General features: G+C 41.1%; 1 protein-coding gene across 1 annotated transcript in view; it reads left to right on the top strand.

Annotated features, from left to right (window-relative positions):
• Positions 1 to 10,885, top strand: part of pex14 (peroxisomal biogenesis factor 14) — a 45,346-nt gene extending 34,461 nt beyond the window's left edge. Inside the window, exons 8-9 of the mRNA XM_085260124.1 lie at positions 5,025 to 5,116; positions 8,727 to 10,885. Of these exons, the coding sequence (XP_085116250.1) occupies positions 5,025 to 5,116; positions 8,727 to 9,201 (567 nt within the window). The 3' untranslated portion in view covers positions 9,202 to 10,885. The remainder of the gene's footprint in view (positions 1 to 5,024; positions 5,117 to 8,726) is intronic.
• Positions 10,886 to 15,999: the final 5,114 nt, after the last annotated feature.

Genomic DNA, 15,999 nt, shown 5'->3' with positions numbered 1-15,999 from the left:
TTTTTGAGGAAAGCTAGACGGGCAGTAACTTTGGAATTGCAGAAGAGCTCGGTAAACGTGAGGTTGCAGCTCAAAATCTCCAGATTGATGAGAGGGAGGAGGTTTTCTCGAGGCCTCTGTGTACTAAAATCTTTGAGTCATAACTACCCAAGACAGACAGCCTTATTATACTGTATATCATCAGAACACAAGCTACAAAAAAATAAGGTGCAGCTCATCATGGGACCATAATCTTTAACCATATCGTTCCTCTTTGCCTTGATTTTTATAGTCGCTGTCCATAATCTCCTCAGAATTGTAAGTGTTTAGGAGAATCGGACTGAGTGATTGTTCTAAAACTTATGTGCAGGGATGAAATGTTGCTTGCTTTTTATAACGGCGCTCATAAATTGCTTTATGATCTCTGGGCTCTAAAAATTGCCTTGGAAGAGACAATCTTAGACAATGTTTTATGTCCACAGCTTGTTAAGCACATGGGTGTGTAACTGAAGCATCTGGATATGGCAGGAAAACATATGTGGACACATCTGCTTCGGCACAAACAAGGAGGAAAAATATGGATAACTTCCCTGGACGGGGTTCATCAAAAACTGAAGACTCAGAGCTCTTTTTTGTTCTTTCAGGATCTGAGCTGCACATTGTCTCTGTGTAGCGTAGAACGAACACATTGATGGACTAAATCAGCATGTATGATGGGACCTGTGATCTGATTTGATCCCACGCTGAGCTGAAACGGAACTATCTAAGATAGCGTACAGGAGGCCCCGTTTAAACAATGAGTTTCTTCCGGCACAAAGCAGTGTTTTATTTATTTTATTTATCTCTAAATCACAGATTGGATTAAAAAGTGTCCCCTTCATTTGCTATGAGTGCCTTGTTGGACAGCAGTAGTGTATAAAAAGTATATTTCCCATCAAAACACCCATTAAACAAATCATAAACTCTGCTTTATAGTTATAGTGTTGATCTTAAATTTTCCCTGCGAGTCGGCACGAGGCCCCTCTGTTGTCTCAGGCCGCGGGGGGAAATTGGAAAATTGTTTTCAGGTCCGGCATTTTTGATGAGAAACACATGTTGGAGCTGGGGAGCTACTTATCATTCACCGTTTGTGGCTTTCAGGGTTTGCTTCACCACACTGCTCAAAGCGCGCCACGCTTAGCAATTATACCTCTCAACGCGGAAATGTGCCTTTAACCCAAAACACATGGAGACTTCTGTTTCCTCAGCTGCTAAGTAAACATTTCTCGTAGTCTGAAACCGCTCAATTGCGGAGCGCGTCTACTGTCCCTAAACTGGGGACCTCATTATGGAAGTGAGTTTAAATACTCTCGCACACACACACACACACAACATAGGCTGATTCTGCACATTTCCAGGCTTGAAAGCCTGGGACAGTTTCCCTCTTTTTCACTTTTCTCTCCGTTAAAATGATCCTGTAAAGACATGCTGTTCTATTCTACTTCTGCTGTTAAGCATAGATTTGCCTCAGGATGATTCATCCCTGATGTTAAACAGCCAAGTCTATTTCTGCTCTATTATCATTACAAATCTGCCTGTTAACTGTGTTTGCCCTGCTGTCTCAACTCACTGATGGCTCTCTTTATTAGTGGATACTACATAGAAGATTAGAAACTGTCTCTTTGGCTTGCGTAAGACGAACTGCCAGTAGGAAAGTGCATAAATAGAGTGAAATCAATTGCACTGTACCAGTGTTTCCACTCAAAAACACTCCTCTGGGGAGTTCCTTTTGAAGCTAATTCCATCATAAATATACATGTGTTACAAGAAAACACACTGTCTGCCGGCGGAATAACTGTGAATTAATTTGCCTTCAGACACTCTTAAACAAGGCTTGTTAAAGATCTTATCTTGTTGCTAATGGTCCACAGGCATTTATCTTCATTTAGCCAGATGCGCTGCCATCCTTGGGTGCTGCTAGATTTGGTCTTTTTTTTTTCTTTGCTTGTAATATATATTTTTCTTTTTTCCCCCTCTTTTTCCTGAAGCACTTAGTTAACCAGCAGACCCCATCACACGCACGCATCCACCCGAGACACATTAGTTACACGGCTTTTAAACCAGTTAGAGGAAATCTTTACTTTGAGCAGTATTTACACAGTAAAAGAAACCGCATCCATCCAGCACAGAGGCGGTTGATAATTTAATAGGTGGCACCTCCCTGCTAGATTGACTTTGCGTTATTTGGGTTTTGGTTGCTGGGTTTATTTGTTTTTTGGTTGTTTGTTTTTATGCATAATGCTCTTTGCGATTTAAAGAGCCAAGTGGAGAATTATGTTCTCCAGTCCTTAGGCCACACAGAGCCCTGCACCTGTACACCAGGAAGTGCAGTAAAAGTCAAACATGAGGGGGGAGGGGATGCACAGGCATAGCTCTGAAGATTTGTTTTAGCATACAAAGCAAAACTCTAGAAATGGAGCTCTGAATACAAGGCTATGGTAGTAGTTTAGCAAATCATGTATTTGTGTTGATGAAGTGAACTGAAAAAAAATTAAAAATATGAATTATTTACCTAGAGGTATCAAATCCATGTCCCCATACTAGGAACCAAAATCTAATTTTGGATGCATCTCTTTATAGTGACAGAGGAGTCAGTATCCGAATCTCAAAATATATATGTAAATATGGTATATAAGTGTATACAGTTCAAAACAAAACACAAGGACGAAAAGCATTTCAACAAAAGCAACATATATCAAAGTACATTTAAAAATGAATAACATAGGCAAAAAAACCCACGGCTGCCGTGGTGTATAATAGCGCACAGGTCGGATTCTGCACTGTAATGGCTGGAAAGAGCTGGAAGTGTCTCTTAAAAGATGCTTTTGTAATCAAAGCTGCTGAGAAATTGCAGCGGTTAAATATTTTGATCAGCAGTTTGTTAAAACATCACAACTGACACAGTCGTGCGGTCTATTGGACATGTGTCAGCACTTCAGGTGGGGCTTTTAAAGCGAGGCGTACTTCAATTCTCTGCAGTCACTGATACCCCCACCACTCAGCCTCCATCCAAACACCCAGTGCACTTAACACACGATTCTTACACAATGTGTGTGTGTATATATATATATATACTGACATAATGTATCTCAGAGCTGAAATCCAGCCCTGGCCCAACATTTAATTAGGTTTCTTCAGACTTAATAAGACATATGTCAGAGTTAGTGTTGTGTGACAAGCCTTGATGTGAGATATTATATGGCGCTGCTCTGTAGATAATGCATATTATGTATGTAGCTGGTGGTTAACAAGTCTGCTCTAAAGCCTTCTTTTCTAATGTTATGTGACATAAGTATATAGAAATCATTACAATTCACTTATTCGGAGTAATCGGCCCTTTTTCTTCAGTTGATTCTGCGCCTTGGAAATCTTTTAGCTCAGCCTACACAGCAATTAATTTTTTTCCCATCATAAAATGAGAGAGAAGCAGAATTCAGCCTTATTATACGGGTGCCTTGGGGAGGCGAGGGATTAAGATGGTTCTAATGAGGTGACGGCTGTAATAAGAGTGTCTTCAGCAGGCCTCCAATGCACCACCTCTAAAACACGACTCCTTATCAGCAAGGTTTAGGAGCGATAAGAGCCCCCCCCCCCCAAAAAAACCCCCTCTTTCCCACTCGCCTCCTTTTCTGTCTCCCTTCACTTCTCCTCCTCTGCCTCCTTCCATCCACTGTAAATGAGTCTGATCCCTTTCAGATGTGATTCAATTAATTTCTCTTAGATTTAATTACAAGCGAAAGAGTCCAAGTTATCCCTCTCCCCTCGATAGGGGGTCCACGCTTCCTAACAAGCTTCCTCTGGTGAGTCAGGAGAGTCTTAATTACAGTTTTTACTTTTCTTTTATCCCACTTTTTCCCTTGTCTGCTCCTTCTACTCCCTCTGGTCTTGCCAGTTTATCCTCACGCATGTTTGTATTTTGTGTGCAGGACTAGACTAAGAATGGTTAGCAGTTATCTACTTAACACCTCGCAAAACATTTTCATGGTTAGATAATCGAGTCTCGCCGCAGGCTACGTACATCTGTGCGCAGTTCTTCCAAAGAATGACATTTCCTTTTCAGGTAGCTTTATTTGAATAGTTTTGAAGGGCAGTGTAAAAATTTATGGACTTCTGTGTAACAAATGTTTTTGTTTTGTTTTCCCGCTCCTGCCTTGTAAATCATTATTTGATGCCTTCTGAAGACTCACTTTTTTTCCTTTTTTCTTTTTTTTAACATGCATAACCCACTGAAAACATCAGTTTCAGGTGCAAGCAGGCAGGGCCTGCAGGTTCTTCCTCATTTCCATGTTTGTTGTTCAGTTAGTAGTTTTATCATTCCAGGCCTTTATCAAAACTCCCTATTTTACAGCTGTCTCAGTCAAAGTCCAGCTTGTTCCTTAAAAAAAATTGCTGCAGAGACAGATTTTCAGCAGCAATTTGCCATTCAAATACTTTTCCATTATACCCTTTAACATTTCATGCTGCACCAATGCCCGTGTATGGCTACACACGCCTTTGATAAAAGACAAAAAGGACAAAACAAACTGCTAAGCTTTGGTCTGCCTCCATGAATGTGGCTATTGTTCAAGATAGTCATTATCCAAAACACAACACACTGGCCTAATCTTTTCTAGATAGTATGGAAAATTATGTAAAAACAGCATGATTCACACTCACTGGACTTTCTGACGCCATAAAGGTGGATACAGTGAGATTGTTTGTCCTTTTTTGTCATCGCCGGCAGTAGGCAGTTGTGAGGTTGTTATGGTGACGGATGACCTGACTACACACAAACATGTGGCTTTTAGCATTTGCATCTACCATGTTTGTTTACCAGCCGGCCTTTTTTTTTTTTTTTTTTTTTTTTTTTTTTTAAAGAACCTTTTTTATTAACTCATATCGTTGAAATCAATCATAGAGGAGCTGTTGAAAGTCCTACAGAAAGCTCAATTGTGCTGAAACCCTGAACAGTGCTCGTGTGTGTGTTTTTGACAGTTGTGCGTGTTTCACTTGTATTTTTCCTACAGGCCTCGTCCTCAACGAGCCGCATCCTGGACAGCCAAACAGTAGGAGAGCTGAAGGCTGAGATCATCTCTTTGAAGGGCTTACTGCTCAGCAGGTAACAAAGTTATCCTGACCCCTGTCACATGAAACAGGCCAGGTGTGCGCGTGTGTGTGTGTGCATTGAAAGGCTTAGGACTTGGTGTTTTTTTTGCACATTTGAGTTCCTTAATGCAGTCCATTTGAACTGTGTGACAGTGTAAAACTGGGACAAAGCACCATCAGCATGATATGCAATTTGATTCATAAAACAACTCATTTGTTAGCATGTGGTAGCTCTTATTCAGATGTGATTTTTGACAGCACTAGGGGTGGGTTTTGATGATCGATTTATCGATTAAAATCGATTCTGGCTCAGATAACGTGATATCGATTCATTAAAATCCTGAATCGATTTTTTAATATAAATTTATTTTGCCCTAAATGCCAGAATCTCAGGTGAAACCTCACAAAATTTCAACAACCACCAAACAGCTAAAACAGTGAATAAGAGCAGGAACACGGATTCTGCACATAAATGTAAACACAAAGCTCGGACCCACCGACGGATCAGAATCAGTGAGATGTCGCCTTTCTCACGGTTGGGGCTGAAAGCCGACAGCTCGCTGATTCTGATGTTTCGGCGGGTCCGCGCTTTGTGTTTACGCCCTTTTTGCGCTGATTCTAAAGCTGTTAGTTTGATCTCTCTCCAAACAATATTGACCGAACCAGCAGCAAAAGAAGATCCAAACTACGCTTCACATAAACATCGTCATGGATTCCCTCTGACTTTTGCTGTTTTGCTTCCAACATGATAAAATCACACGTCATGCACAGCTCTCTCTCTCTTGCTCTCTCTGTACTTCAAGAACAGTTTCCTGTCTAAAAATCTGTTTTCTGTATTATTCGCTTGCTTGTTACGCACAAATCTACCGTTATTTGCAGCGCTGTCGGCCGCTGTTTTTTTTCCCTTTTACTTACTTCCAAAAAGAAAACCTAATTTCTGCTGTTCAATGGGCTACTGAACAAATTGAAACTTTTTAAAATTATGCAAAATGCAAAACGCCGTGTCTCTACTAAAACCGCTGTAACTTCAGAGGTAATGTTCATATGTTGATTAATGGTTTTCTTTCGTTTCTGATGTACTGCAGAGTATTTTTATAAAATCCCAGGCCAGGAAAATCACCTTCATGTTTTTCTGTGTTTTATCTTCAGCTACTTTGACACAAAGGCTTCTGCTGTGATGCTCACACCTTTTATAAAGTCTTGCGAGTGTCAGCTTCCTTTTTATAGATACAAAAATATGTAAATGTGCTGATCTTAATTAGAATATTTCTGACTGTCTGAGGCAAAATTTCCCAGATACAAATCGAATTGAATCGAATCGTTTCGGGACCTTGTGAATCGGAATCGAATCGATTCTAGAAATCAGTGACGATACCCAGCCCTAGATGGCGTCTTTTACACCACACATTAAATCAAATTTAAACTGCCTATCCAACACCTTAAGTTTACACCTGCACCTGGTTATTTCATTTCATTGAAACTTGTTTTGGTTTGTGTAGAGTTAATAGAAGCTACTGACACATTATAATATATATTTTTAAACGTGTATTTCTAATGCAACACCTAGCAGCAATTGTATCATATTTGCAGATGTTGTACATTAACTTTGAGCGTGACAGTTATTTGGTGACTATTAAACATACCTTGACAAATTTACATTCAGTGAACAGTGATCTGTTGTCATCACATCACTAAAGCCTGTTTGCTGAGTAAGGCTGTGAGATACGGTTGTTAATGTTAGTGGACCGAAACTCAAAGTCCATATTTTGTCCCTGGAGGTCTGAGTTTACACTCTCAGAAAGCGTGCAACTATAAAGCTCTTTTGCAATCATTGCACACTCATCAAAAGCTCTTACCAAAACTAAAATTTTAACACCTTTTTAATTTTAAAACCTGCCTGGTGTAAATTTAGCTGATATCTACTACAAGTTTGTCACGTTGAGCAGCAGTTGACTGCTCCCAAACGCTGCTGCACATTTGGGATACATGCAAGATCTGTGTTTCTATGCCAGAACAACACGCCAGGCGTGCTCCCCCAGACACTTCATGACCTTGTATTAGACCCCTGACAGACTGACCCTAGGGGATGATTTCACAGTTCAGTGACAGAAAAACTGGAGAGCCTGCTTCAAGGTGGCGTTCTAACCTGATGGGCTTGTGCAGTATTTTTTTTGTTTGTTTTCTTTAAGACAAAAAATTGGAACTCACACCTTTGTTCTAAACTACTTTAGATTACCTGAAGGTTTGTGTACTAATACATAAGAAAACAAGAGAACACACGATAATCACATCAGTCTTTATTATAACATTTCGTGACTTGGGTGGGCCAGTTAACATACATCAGGCATCAACTGGTGTTAGTAACAAAGGTGACCATTAATATACTCCAGTTGATCTGATGCAGCTTCATAAAAAAAATCATATTCATTTTTTACAAAGTAAATAAGATTGTAAAAACTGAGAAAATCTCCTAATCCAGATGGAACCCGACTTTTTAGGCCAACATTTATACTGATACAGAGTAAAACCATTCTGATAATATCGATACGATGGCTCATATTGCTTTTTTGTGAAAAGAGTTGATGATTATAATGCTTTAGCAAGGTCATTTGAAAACTAGTCGGCTACCAGTACTGAGAGGATGTTGCTTCACTCTGCAGCGCAGTCTTGTCAGCTGTGATGTCACTCTGCTGCATTCAGCACTGACAGCATTATAAACAATAGACTTGGAGCTACTCTGTTGGACAGACTGTGCAATGCTATAAACTTTGAAAATTACTTAACTGCAAAGTCTAGATGTACCTATAGTGTGATGGTTAATAATAAAAAAATGTGCAAGGCCTTTTCTGTGAGCGTGGTGATAGACGTCCCCTCTTTCTTTTCAGCTTTGTTCCGCAATCTAGTCAGCCGCAGCCCAGCTCAGTCAGGCCCATTAGCATGCATGATTATGTATTAGTGTCTATAATGAAGCCTGAAGTAAGAGTGTACATCAGAAAACCTGCGAGGACGAAAATTGCCTCAGTACTGTGTAGTTGAGCTTGTTTTCTTCCCCTCATACATTCTAATCAGTAATAATCCCTTTGTCATTTGCTTTCTTGACTTCATCCTGACTGTCACAATGAGTTTTCTGGCAAAGGATTGAATTACAAAATAAAGGCTCCGTATCACCATCTGTCTCCAAACTTGTTCCTTTCCTGTTCAAATGATCCAAAACGTCTCCAAACTGTTTTTTTAAGCACCAAGAAGTGCTGAAACCCATTCAACATTGTCTTTTTGATCTTAAAAGCTGCAGTGGGTGTAATTAAAAAATCTTAGAGCATCTTTACCAGGTGTGATGAACATCTGGCTGTTTCGGGGGGAAGAGAAAAAAACATTTTCTCTGTTGTAATTATGAGAATTACATAGGGTGGTTAGTGTGCGGCTGCATGCTAAAATGCAAAAAAGTGTTGAGACGTGAGCTTGGTTGGAAAGTTATACATGGTTTTGTGGTCATATTATGTCCAAATATGGTTGTTTACATCGTGGGAAAGCTCTTTTCACGTCTTTTGATCACAGCGAGGTTTGTGATGAAGTTGCAATCAGGCCTAATTCTGTTCAACACTGTTGTCTGTCACCCTTTACAGGAAACAGTTCCCCTCCACTCCCTCTGTTCCTAAGATCCCCTCATGGCAGATCCCCCTGAAGCCACCTGCAGCATCTAGCACACCGTCCATTAACCACACCAACAGCAGCAGTGACATCTCCCCTCTCAGCAACGAGTCCACCACCTCCTCCCCCGTCAAAAATGGACTCCACAGCCCCCAGGATGCACTGGGAGGGCCCGATGGAGCCCATGGTATCAATGGAGATATTTGCACCGTGGGCCTGGGCACAGCGCTGCCCCTCGACCAGGTTCGCATGGAGGTGCAGGGAGAGGAGGAGAGGAAAGATGAAGATGAAGATGATGTCAGCCATGTAGAAGAAGAAGAAGAAGAGGAGGAGGAGGGTGGTCTAAGCATGCAGACAGAGGACCGGCGAGGTGGGGACGGACAGATTAATGAACAGGTAGACAAACTGAGGCGGCCCGAAGGTGCCAGCAACGAGAGCGAAGTCGATTAGACCAACATAAGAGTACAAAAACACTTCAAAAGACCACCTCTCATCCCTGCTGATAGCTTTGTTTCTCGCTGCTCTCACATACAGGTTTTTCTTGCTTTCTTTCTTTTTTTTGTGAGTTTCCACTTGCTTTTGTCACATCATAACGTTGAGCAGAAGGAGGAGTAGGAGTGCAAGTATAAGAAGAGCCAGACCTGTGTGATGACACACAGGTTACCACATTTTACTTTTCTTCAAACTAAATGACTGTATCCCGAGCCAAGCACTATGTTGTGATGTTTCTTTGAAAGGACAAGTGACAAGCAGCAGTCAAATCAGAATGACTTTTATCAGCCTTTGTGCAGTACTAACCATGTGTGACTTACTGCCTTTAATTTCCATGATTTGATCAGATAATCCTCAGCTTTGCCTCGGTGTCCTTGTGATTGTACTAAGACTCAGACCAAAGAGGCAGCGCCGCACACAATATGTCTGCTGTACAGCGCATCTGCGGGTCAGGAATCATAAGGTGGTGCTTGAGTCTCGGTGTTACCGTGAGGTTCCAGTGGAGCATTAGCAGAGTTTGTCTCACTGTTGATGGGAATAGGAGAGGACAAGCTCTTCCAGGGCCGGAGCTTTTAGCCTCTTTTATGTGTCCTTTCGCATTGGTGTCAGTCTGTCAATAATTTACAAGGCCAGCAGGGTGGCATTTGGGTGAAATAAAACCCCTGAAATTCGAGATTAGAATGTGATGACGGGCTTTGTTCCATGCCGGTGTCAGAGTGCTCATACGCTCAAAGGAGGGGAAGATAAATGTTTTTTTTCTCTCTCCCTCTCTCTCTCTCCCCCCACTTTCGTTTTTCACTGTGGGCTGAATTGTGCATCTTTGCGAGCCGTGTTTGCGGGAGAAAAACCGAAGGCTGTCTGCTGAGCTGTATCTGTGTCTCCAGCAGGGCCGCTGATTTGGTTTGTGAAGTATGTTAATAATCAAATGATCAACAAATAACAGATGTATTAGTTCATGCAGCTTGAAATGTCAAGGAGGCTAAAAGCGGAAATCTAATACAGAAAGCCCAGTTGCATTGTATTATTTTCTGTGACAAACCCTCCGGTCCAAATTATGTAGGGCCTCCTACAGTGAGTAATCTTTACAGAAAACGGCACCAATATTTTGTAATTAAGCTGCAGTAAGACAACGAGCGCTGCCACAGATGGAAGTTGCAGAACTCGTATCACTTTTTCTTTCTCAGTGTGGAGGTGGATGGGGGAAGTAAAAGAAAATTGCCCCATGATTGAAAAGGAAAGTAATAAATGAATACTTGACTTATTGAATTACTCACTCCGTCTCTAGCTAACAAGAAGAGTCCATGAGTGAGAAGAAGGGATATCAGCTTGTGCCATTTCCATTTCCAACACATGGCCTCCATTGGGACACAGAAAAGGTGGAGGGGACACTGCACATTTCTGAGATCCTGTCCTGGCCTGCAGATTGTATGTTTAGTGATTTGAATTGACATTAAGCTTAACCTTAACAGGAAACATTGCAGTTAAGGTTGTTTTGTTTTGTTTCCTTTTGTGTGTACGTGTACTCAGTATGCCTCAGAACCACTGTAGTTTCAGTGACGGGTCCTTTCCCTGTAACTTACTGAATAAACACTGTCTTCACTGCAGTTCTAACTGTAATAAATTTGATTTATCTCAACAAGAATCTCCTATATTTATTTTAAAACCATCAGTGCACGCAGAACACACTTCGCTGCACTTTAGTATTAAAAAGCAACTGTACAATTATAGATTATACTTATTGCAAAATTGTTATCAAGCTCAAGTTACACAGAACTTGCCCTTTAGGTCTTCAATTTTTGCTGCTTTTAATAGTCTGGGAGATTAAATGGATTAATATGTTCAGTTGCAGATCAGGTTTTTTCATGTTTTTCTTATATCCATGATTTTTTTTCTGTTTGATTTGAAATATTTTGAGACTTTTAGCCACACCAGAATCTCTGTATATCAGTTTTTTAGACTTTCTTTTTTTTCTTTTGGGGTGTGGTTTCCTTTCATAACCAGCTGTAATCTGTTTGTAACTCCAGCACCAGTCAAGCATGTATACTGTAAGTACATATTCCTCTACTCTAGTTAATTTTCAGAAAGCATGACATAGCAGGGACTTTTTTTTTCAGCTTTCTCTCCAGAAATGAGTGGACGCGGCTATACATTAAATAGGTGAAGGTTTGTTTATTTCTACAGATGAGTCATTAGTGCCTTTCCTATGGTTTTCAGTATTGTGTGCCCTGGTTTATTACTCAGTTTTCAATTCAGTGAATATGACACTTTTATTTTGCTATCATTTTTTAGTCAAAAACTTTATTTACTTACTTACCAAACACACAGCCAATAAATATAAAAAGCAGAAAATCCTTTAACTTATTATACACATTGTAAAAACAAACAGCAAAGCACTCCAACCACCTATATTGATACTTGCCCAATCTCGTTGACATCAAACGGTGCAGAAAAGTTCAGAGCCCAGTTCAGAGGGGTCGATTGAGTTCACCACCACTACTGGCCAAAACCAGCCCTCCATTGTGGGTGGTATGGCATGTCCCCCCACCTGGAGGTCAAGGGTTTCAGAATCCCCTTTCTAACAATATAAACTAATATTGCAACCAGTTTGGCAATATATTGATAACAGTAAATTTTGATTATTCTTAATGGTCTGGGTGTTCTACAAAAAGTCTAATTTCCTTTTCCGAGACTAGGCTGTATGTGAAAGATGGAAAAACCCACTGTGATGATGCTCATTGTTTTTTAAAGCCCCCCTTTTTTTGTTTTTGTTTTTTATTATTGCCACCACCATCATGGGTTTTTGTAATCAGAGGTTATAAAAAGAGCACAAACACGACAAAGAAGTCTGCAGCAGTGAAAGTCCATCCACGTGTCAGTCAAAGTGGCCACGCCTGTAACTTTAAAACTTGTTATGAAAAATGACCCCATGTACAGTTGTCATGATGGAGGAAATTTGCTGTAGAGAAAATATTTTTGGATCTGGATGCAAGCAGTTTTATTTCCGCTGTTAAGTTGGGCATTTTAACACATGGCTTGACTCACTTTTGGAGCCAGACTCAAGGAACTGCAGATTTTGGCCCTTTTTTTCAGTCCTGGAGGTTGCTGCATGTTGACCGCAGAGTTTGTTACCACACAGTAAGTCTTGAGAGGATTTCAAGATCAGAGCAAAAACGGGCCACAAAATGCCAGGGATGACCTGAGGTAACACCGGAGGAGGCGAGTTCTGTTATCTAAAACCATAAAGGTTTATTTTAGCAGATCTGCGCGCTCAGCTTTACGCTGTCAGATTAAACCAAGAGGTTTTCCATATGTTGTTATTCCTTGTCAAAACCTGGTGCCTACATTACCTACACTGCAAATCATCAGCAGACACCATAGCTGGCATTAAGAGTGTGTAAGTAGTGGCTAATGTAGACTTGACTTGCTGTGCTATCATCACATTTCATGCTGCTTCCTCTGGAGCTTCAAAGATTTTATAAAACCTTTCCTTCCTTTCTTGCACATTTGCAGAAGTACTCCTTTACAGACTTTCGTGGAGTTCCCCTTTAATTGAAGGCAATCCGATATTTATCACTTTCACAGCAGAAAAGTATTGGACTCACTGCTTCTACTTGGCGCCATATTTCAAACGGATGAAGCCGAACTGGATTTTACAGCATTTGTTTTATTTTTTTTTAGCTGTGTATGAATGTCAGTTGTTGAGTTGAGTTGTTGTGTTTCCTAAAGTCATTTTAGCTTATTGTCATATCTATCTGTAGTAAACTTTTAGGCAATCTTTGGAAACAATTCAGTGAACCTTCATTTCCTTTAAATGTACAGCTCAGGCTGCTGATGAATATGTGGCCTTCTAAGCGCTGACATCACAGATCAAATCACTGCCACAGTTTATTTTCTCAATGTGTAGTTTTCTGTGGATGGGCTCAAAAAAAAGCATTTTTCCACCTACACAAGGCATTCTTATTGCCATACGTTATCGAGTGTATGAATTTAATTTATCATAGTCTAAATGATCAATAGCATTTCACATATTGATGAGGTGTATAAACTTCTCTGAGGCTTGATACCACATCCCTTTGTAATCCATTAACCTCTCCCTGGAGTTCAGGCCAACCTTAGATTTATAGGGACCTACAGTAATAAATCCGCTTGTACATCATTTTGTGTCTTGGGGATTTTACAGTGCATTCCAGGCAAGAAAGCGCCATCTATCCTACCCTCATATTCTCATCTGCATTTTAACAGCTTCAACAACATCCGAAACAATTTGCATTCCCTTTCAGAAACCTTGTGACTGTTTAAATGTATTCCCTGGTTAGGGATAGCATATTAGCCACTAACCAGAGCCTCTCGGTGTGGTAGAGCTGTGAAGGATTGGTTGTCCAAAGCAACACCTTGGTTTTGACACCATTTGGCTCCCCGGTTGGGAGCCTTAACCTCATCAATCTTGCTGCTAAACGGAGAGCACTCAATAGGATAGTGTATCGACGTGCTCTGAACTCCATTGTTCACTGGAACTGAGCACTCAGCAGGTTAGAGGGCTGAGTGTCTCCTTGGATCAATGCAAGGGCTGTTAGCCCATTGCAGCAGCAGAGGGCTACCGTGGCTCTGTCAGCATCGCACACACACACGTGCGCACATCATCTCCACTCATTTAAAACTCTTTGACAACCTGAGTGTTGATCCTGGCTCAGTTTTTGTTTTTGCATCACAGTGATTTGGGGTAATTTACATCCTAGCAACACAGATCCAGTTCTTCAAGCATCAAGCTCCACCCAGTTTCCAAACATCTGCCTCCAACGGGAAGCATTCTGTGATTTGCATAGGAAAGGTCACGGACAATTCCCGAAGAGGATGAAAACCTGACAGTTCCTCTTCCCTGTCAGATAGCGTGGACGCTGTATGTATCTGGGAGCAAGCTACAGCAGTACGTGATGCGTTATCAGACCTTTGAAAACAAAACTGGTTGACTTATCACTTATCACCTGGAAATGTCCATTTTCTCCACGGAAATCCATGTTTCTCTCCTAATTATTTCAAGATGTTTTCATCAAAGTTCATCAAATTGATCTGTCTGATTGGTCTAGTGCTTTGACCCAGACTGAAGTCCAAATTTGGAATGGGCTCAGACTGGACTTTCAGGCTCTATACCAATTTGTAAGGAGAACATTATTTAGATATCTTCATATATACACACAAAATATAAATGGAGTATATTAGACTTGTATTTTCTACCTATCAGAAGGTTGGTGGTTTGATCCCTGGCTCCTTTGATCTGCATGTTGAAGCACTGTTGATCATGCAAATGAACCCTGATGATTTTTTTTTAACTGTTTGCCATCCGTAAGTCAAATACTTGGGTTAGTTATGTATCTCTAAAACTTGGACTTCATAACTTGAAATTTCAAGTGACAGTAGGTATCTCTACATTTAAAATTTCAAATTATATCAGAATGAAGTGTCAGATTCAAGCTTCTATAAACATTAGATAATATTCTATAACAGGGATTGGTCTTAAAACCTGTTCAGTGGATTAACATAAGATGTGGTACGTACGTTCATGTTCCCCCTCATTACAAACTGGACTTCAATGATGTTCGGACTTTTCCTGTAAGGCGGCATTGGTTTAAAAAAGTCTACTTGCGTAGTAGTTGCTGTTTCAACAAATACATGTGGCAACTTTTCCAGATTCCCATCATCATCATGCATTATGTTTATTGCCTGTTCATGAGGGATCACATGCTACTGTGCTAAACTAAAAAGGAAACATGATAAAACTTTACCAGTGTGAGCATGTTAGCATTCACCTCCAAGCTCTGGAGTAAGTTCAGATTCTCTGAGCTGCTGGGCTGTACTGTTTGTATTTTATAATATACATTTGCTTATAGGTTAGTGGTTTTTCTGTGAATGATACAATTCCTCAAACGTGCTTCAGCAATAAATGTGAGGAAGCATAGGTCACCTCCAAAAGCTTTCTGTGGCTGCCCCTCTAAAAGCAGCCTACCAGCTCTGAGCGGCCGCTGAACACTGGCTCCTTCCTGGTGAAAATGAGAACATTTGACAAGCCAAGGTCACCAGGGGGCTTTGCCTGTATAAGGCTTCAATCGCAGAGCCCAGCGAACACCGCAAAGTCATAAAGCACTTTGTCATCACTCGCTATATAAACTCTCAACAATCAAGTGGGATCACATTCCCTGCCTCCCACCCTCCCACTTTGTGTGGCCCGTGTCACTTGATTTTCTCCTGGCGCTGTTTCAAATCCAAATGGAGTACGTGGATACTGGAGGGCTGTCATGTATAAGGCTGTGGGGCCTCTTTTGAACCTGAAGGAAAGCTTTAGTCACTTCACTGACAGGTAAAGGAAGGTGCTGGTAAGGAGCAATGAGGGAAAACAGCAGCAAGCTGTTAAAAGAACAGGGAGGTGGGTACTGGCTGGCAGTATTTATGAATGGTCCAATAATGAGCCATCGGGAGCGTGGTGGCCATGAGAACATGAGGGGAGACAAGAGGTAGAAAAAACAAATGCCCTTGTCCTGCACTCGTAGAGAGATTGGATTATCCAAGGGAAGGCCTGTCAGCCGGCTGAGGGACCGCGGCTGGAGGCGGCGCAGGGGCAACAGGTGCGACGCTTGCTAGCGTTTGTGCAAATTAGACTAATCACAGGGCCTGACTGTGGAACACCTGAAGCATGCTAGTGACCAGGCAGGGGAAAGAGGGGGGAGATGTGGAACGAAAAAGAAAATGAAGGGGGAGAGTTCA

The sequence above is a fragment of the Mchenga conophoros genome, linkage group LG20 (genome assembly GCF_057382185.1).
Source record: "Mchenga conophoros isolate Kocher_MC1m ecotype Shallow Benthic linkage group LG20, M_conophoros_male_GT1.1, whole genome shotgun sequence".
NCBI lineage: Eukaryota > Metazoa > Chordata > Actinopteri > Cichliformes > Cichlidae > Mchenga > Mchenga conophoros.
The sequence above is the reverse complement of the archived record's forward strand: the minus strand, read 5'-3'. Positions and strand labels throughout refer to the sequence as shown.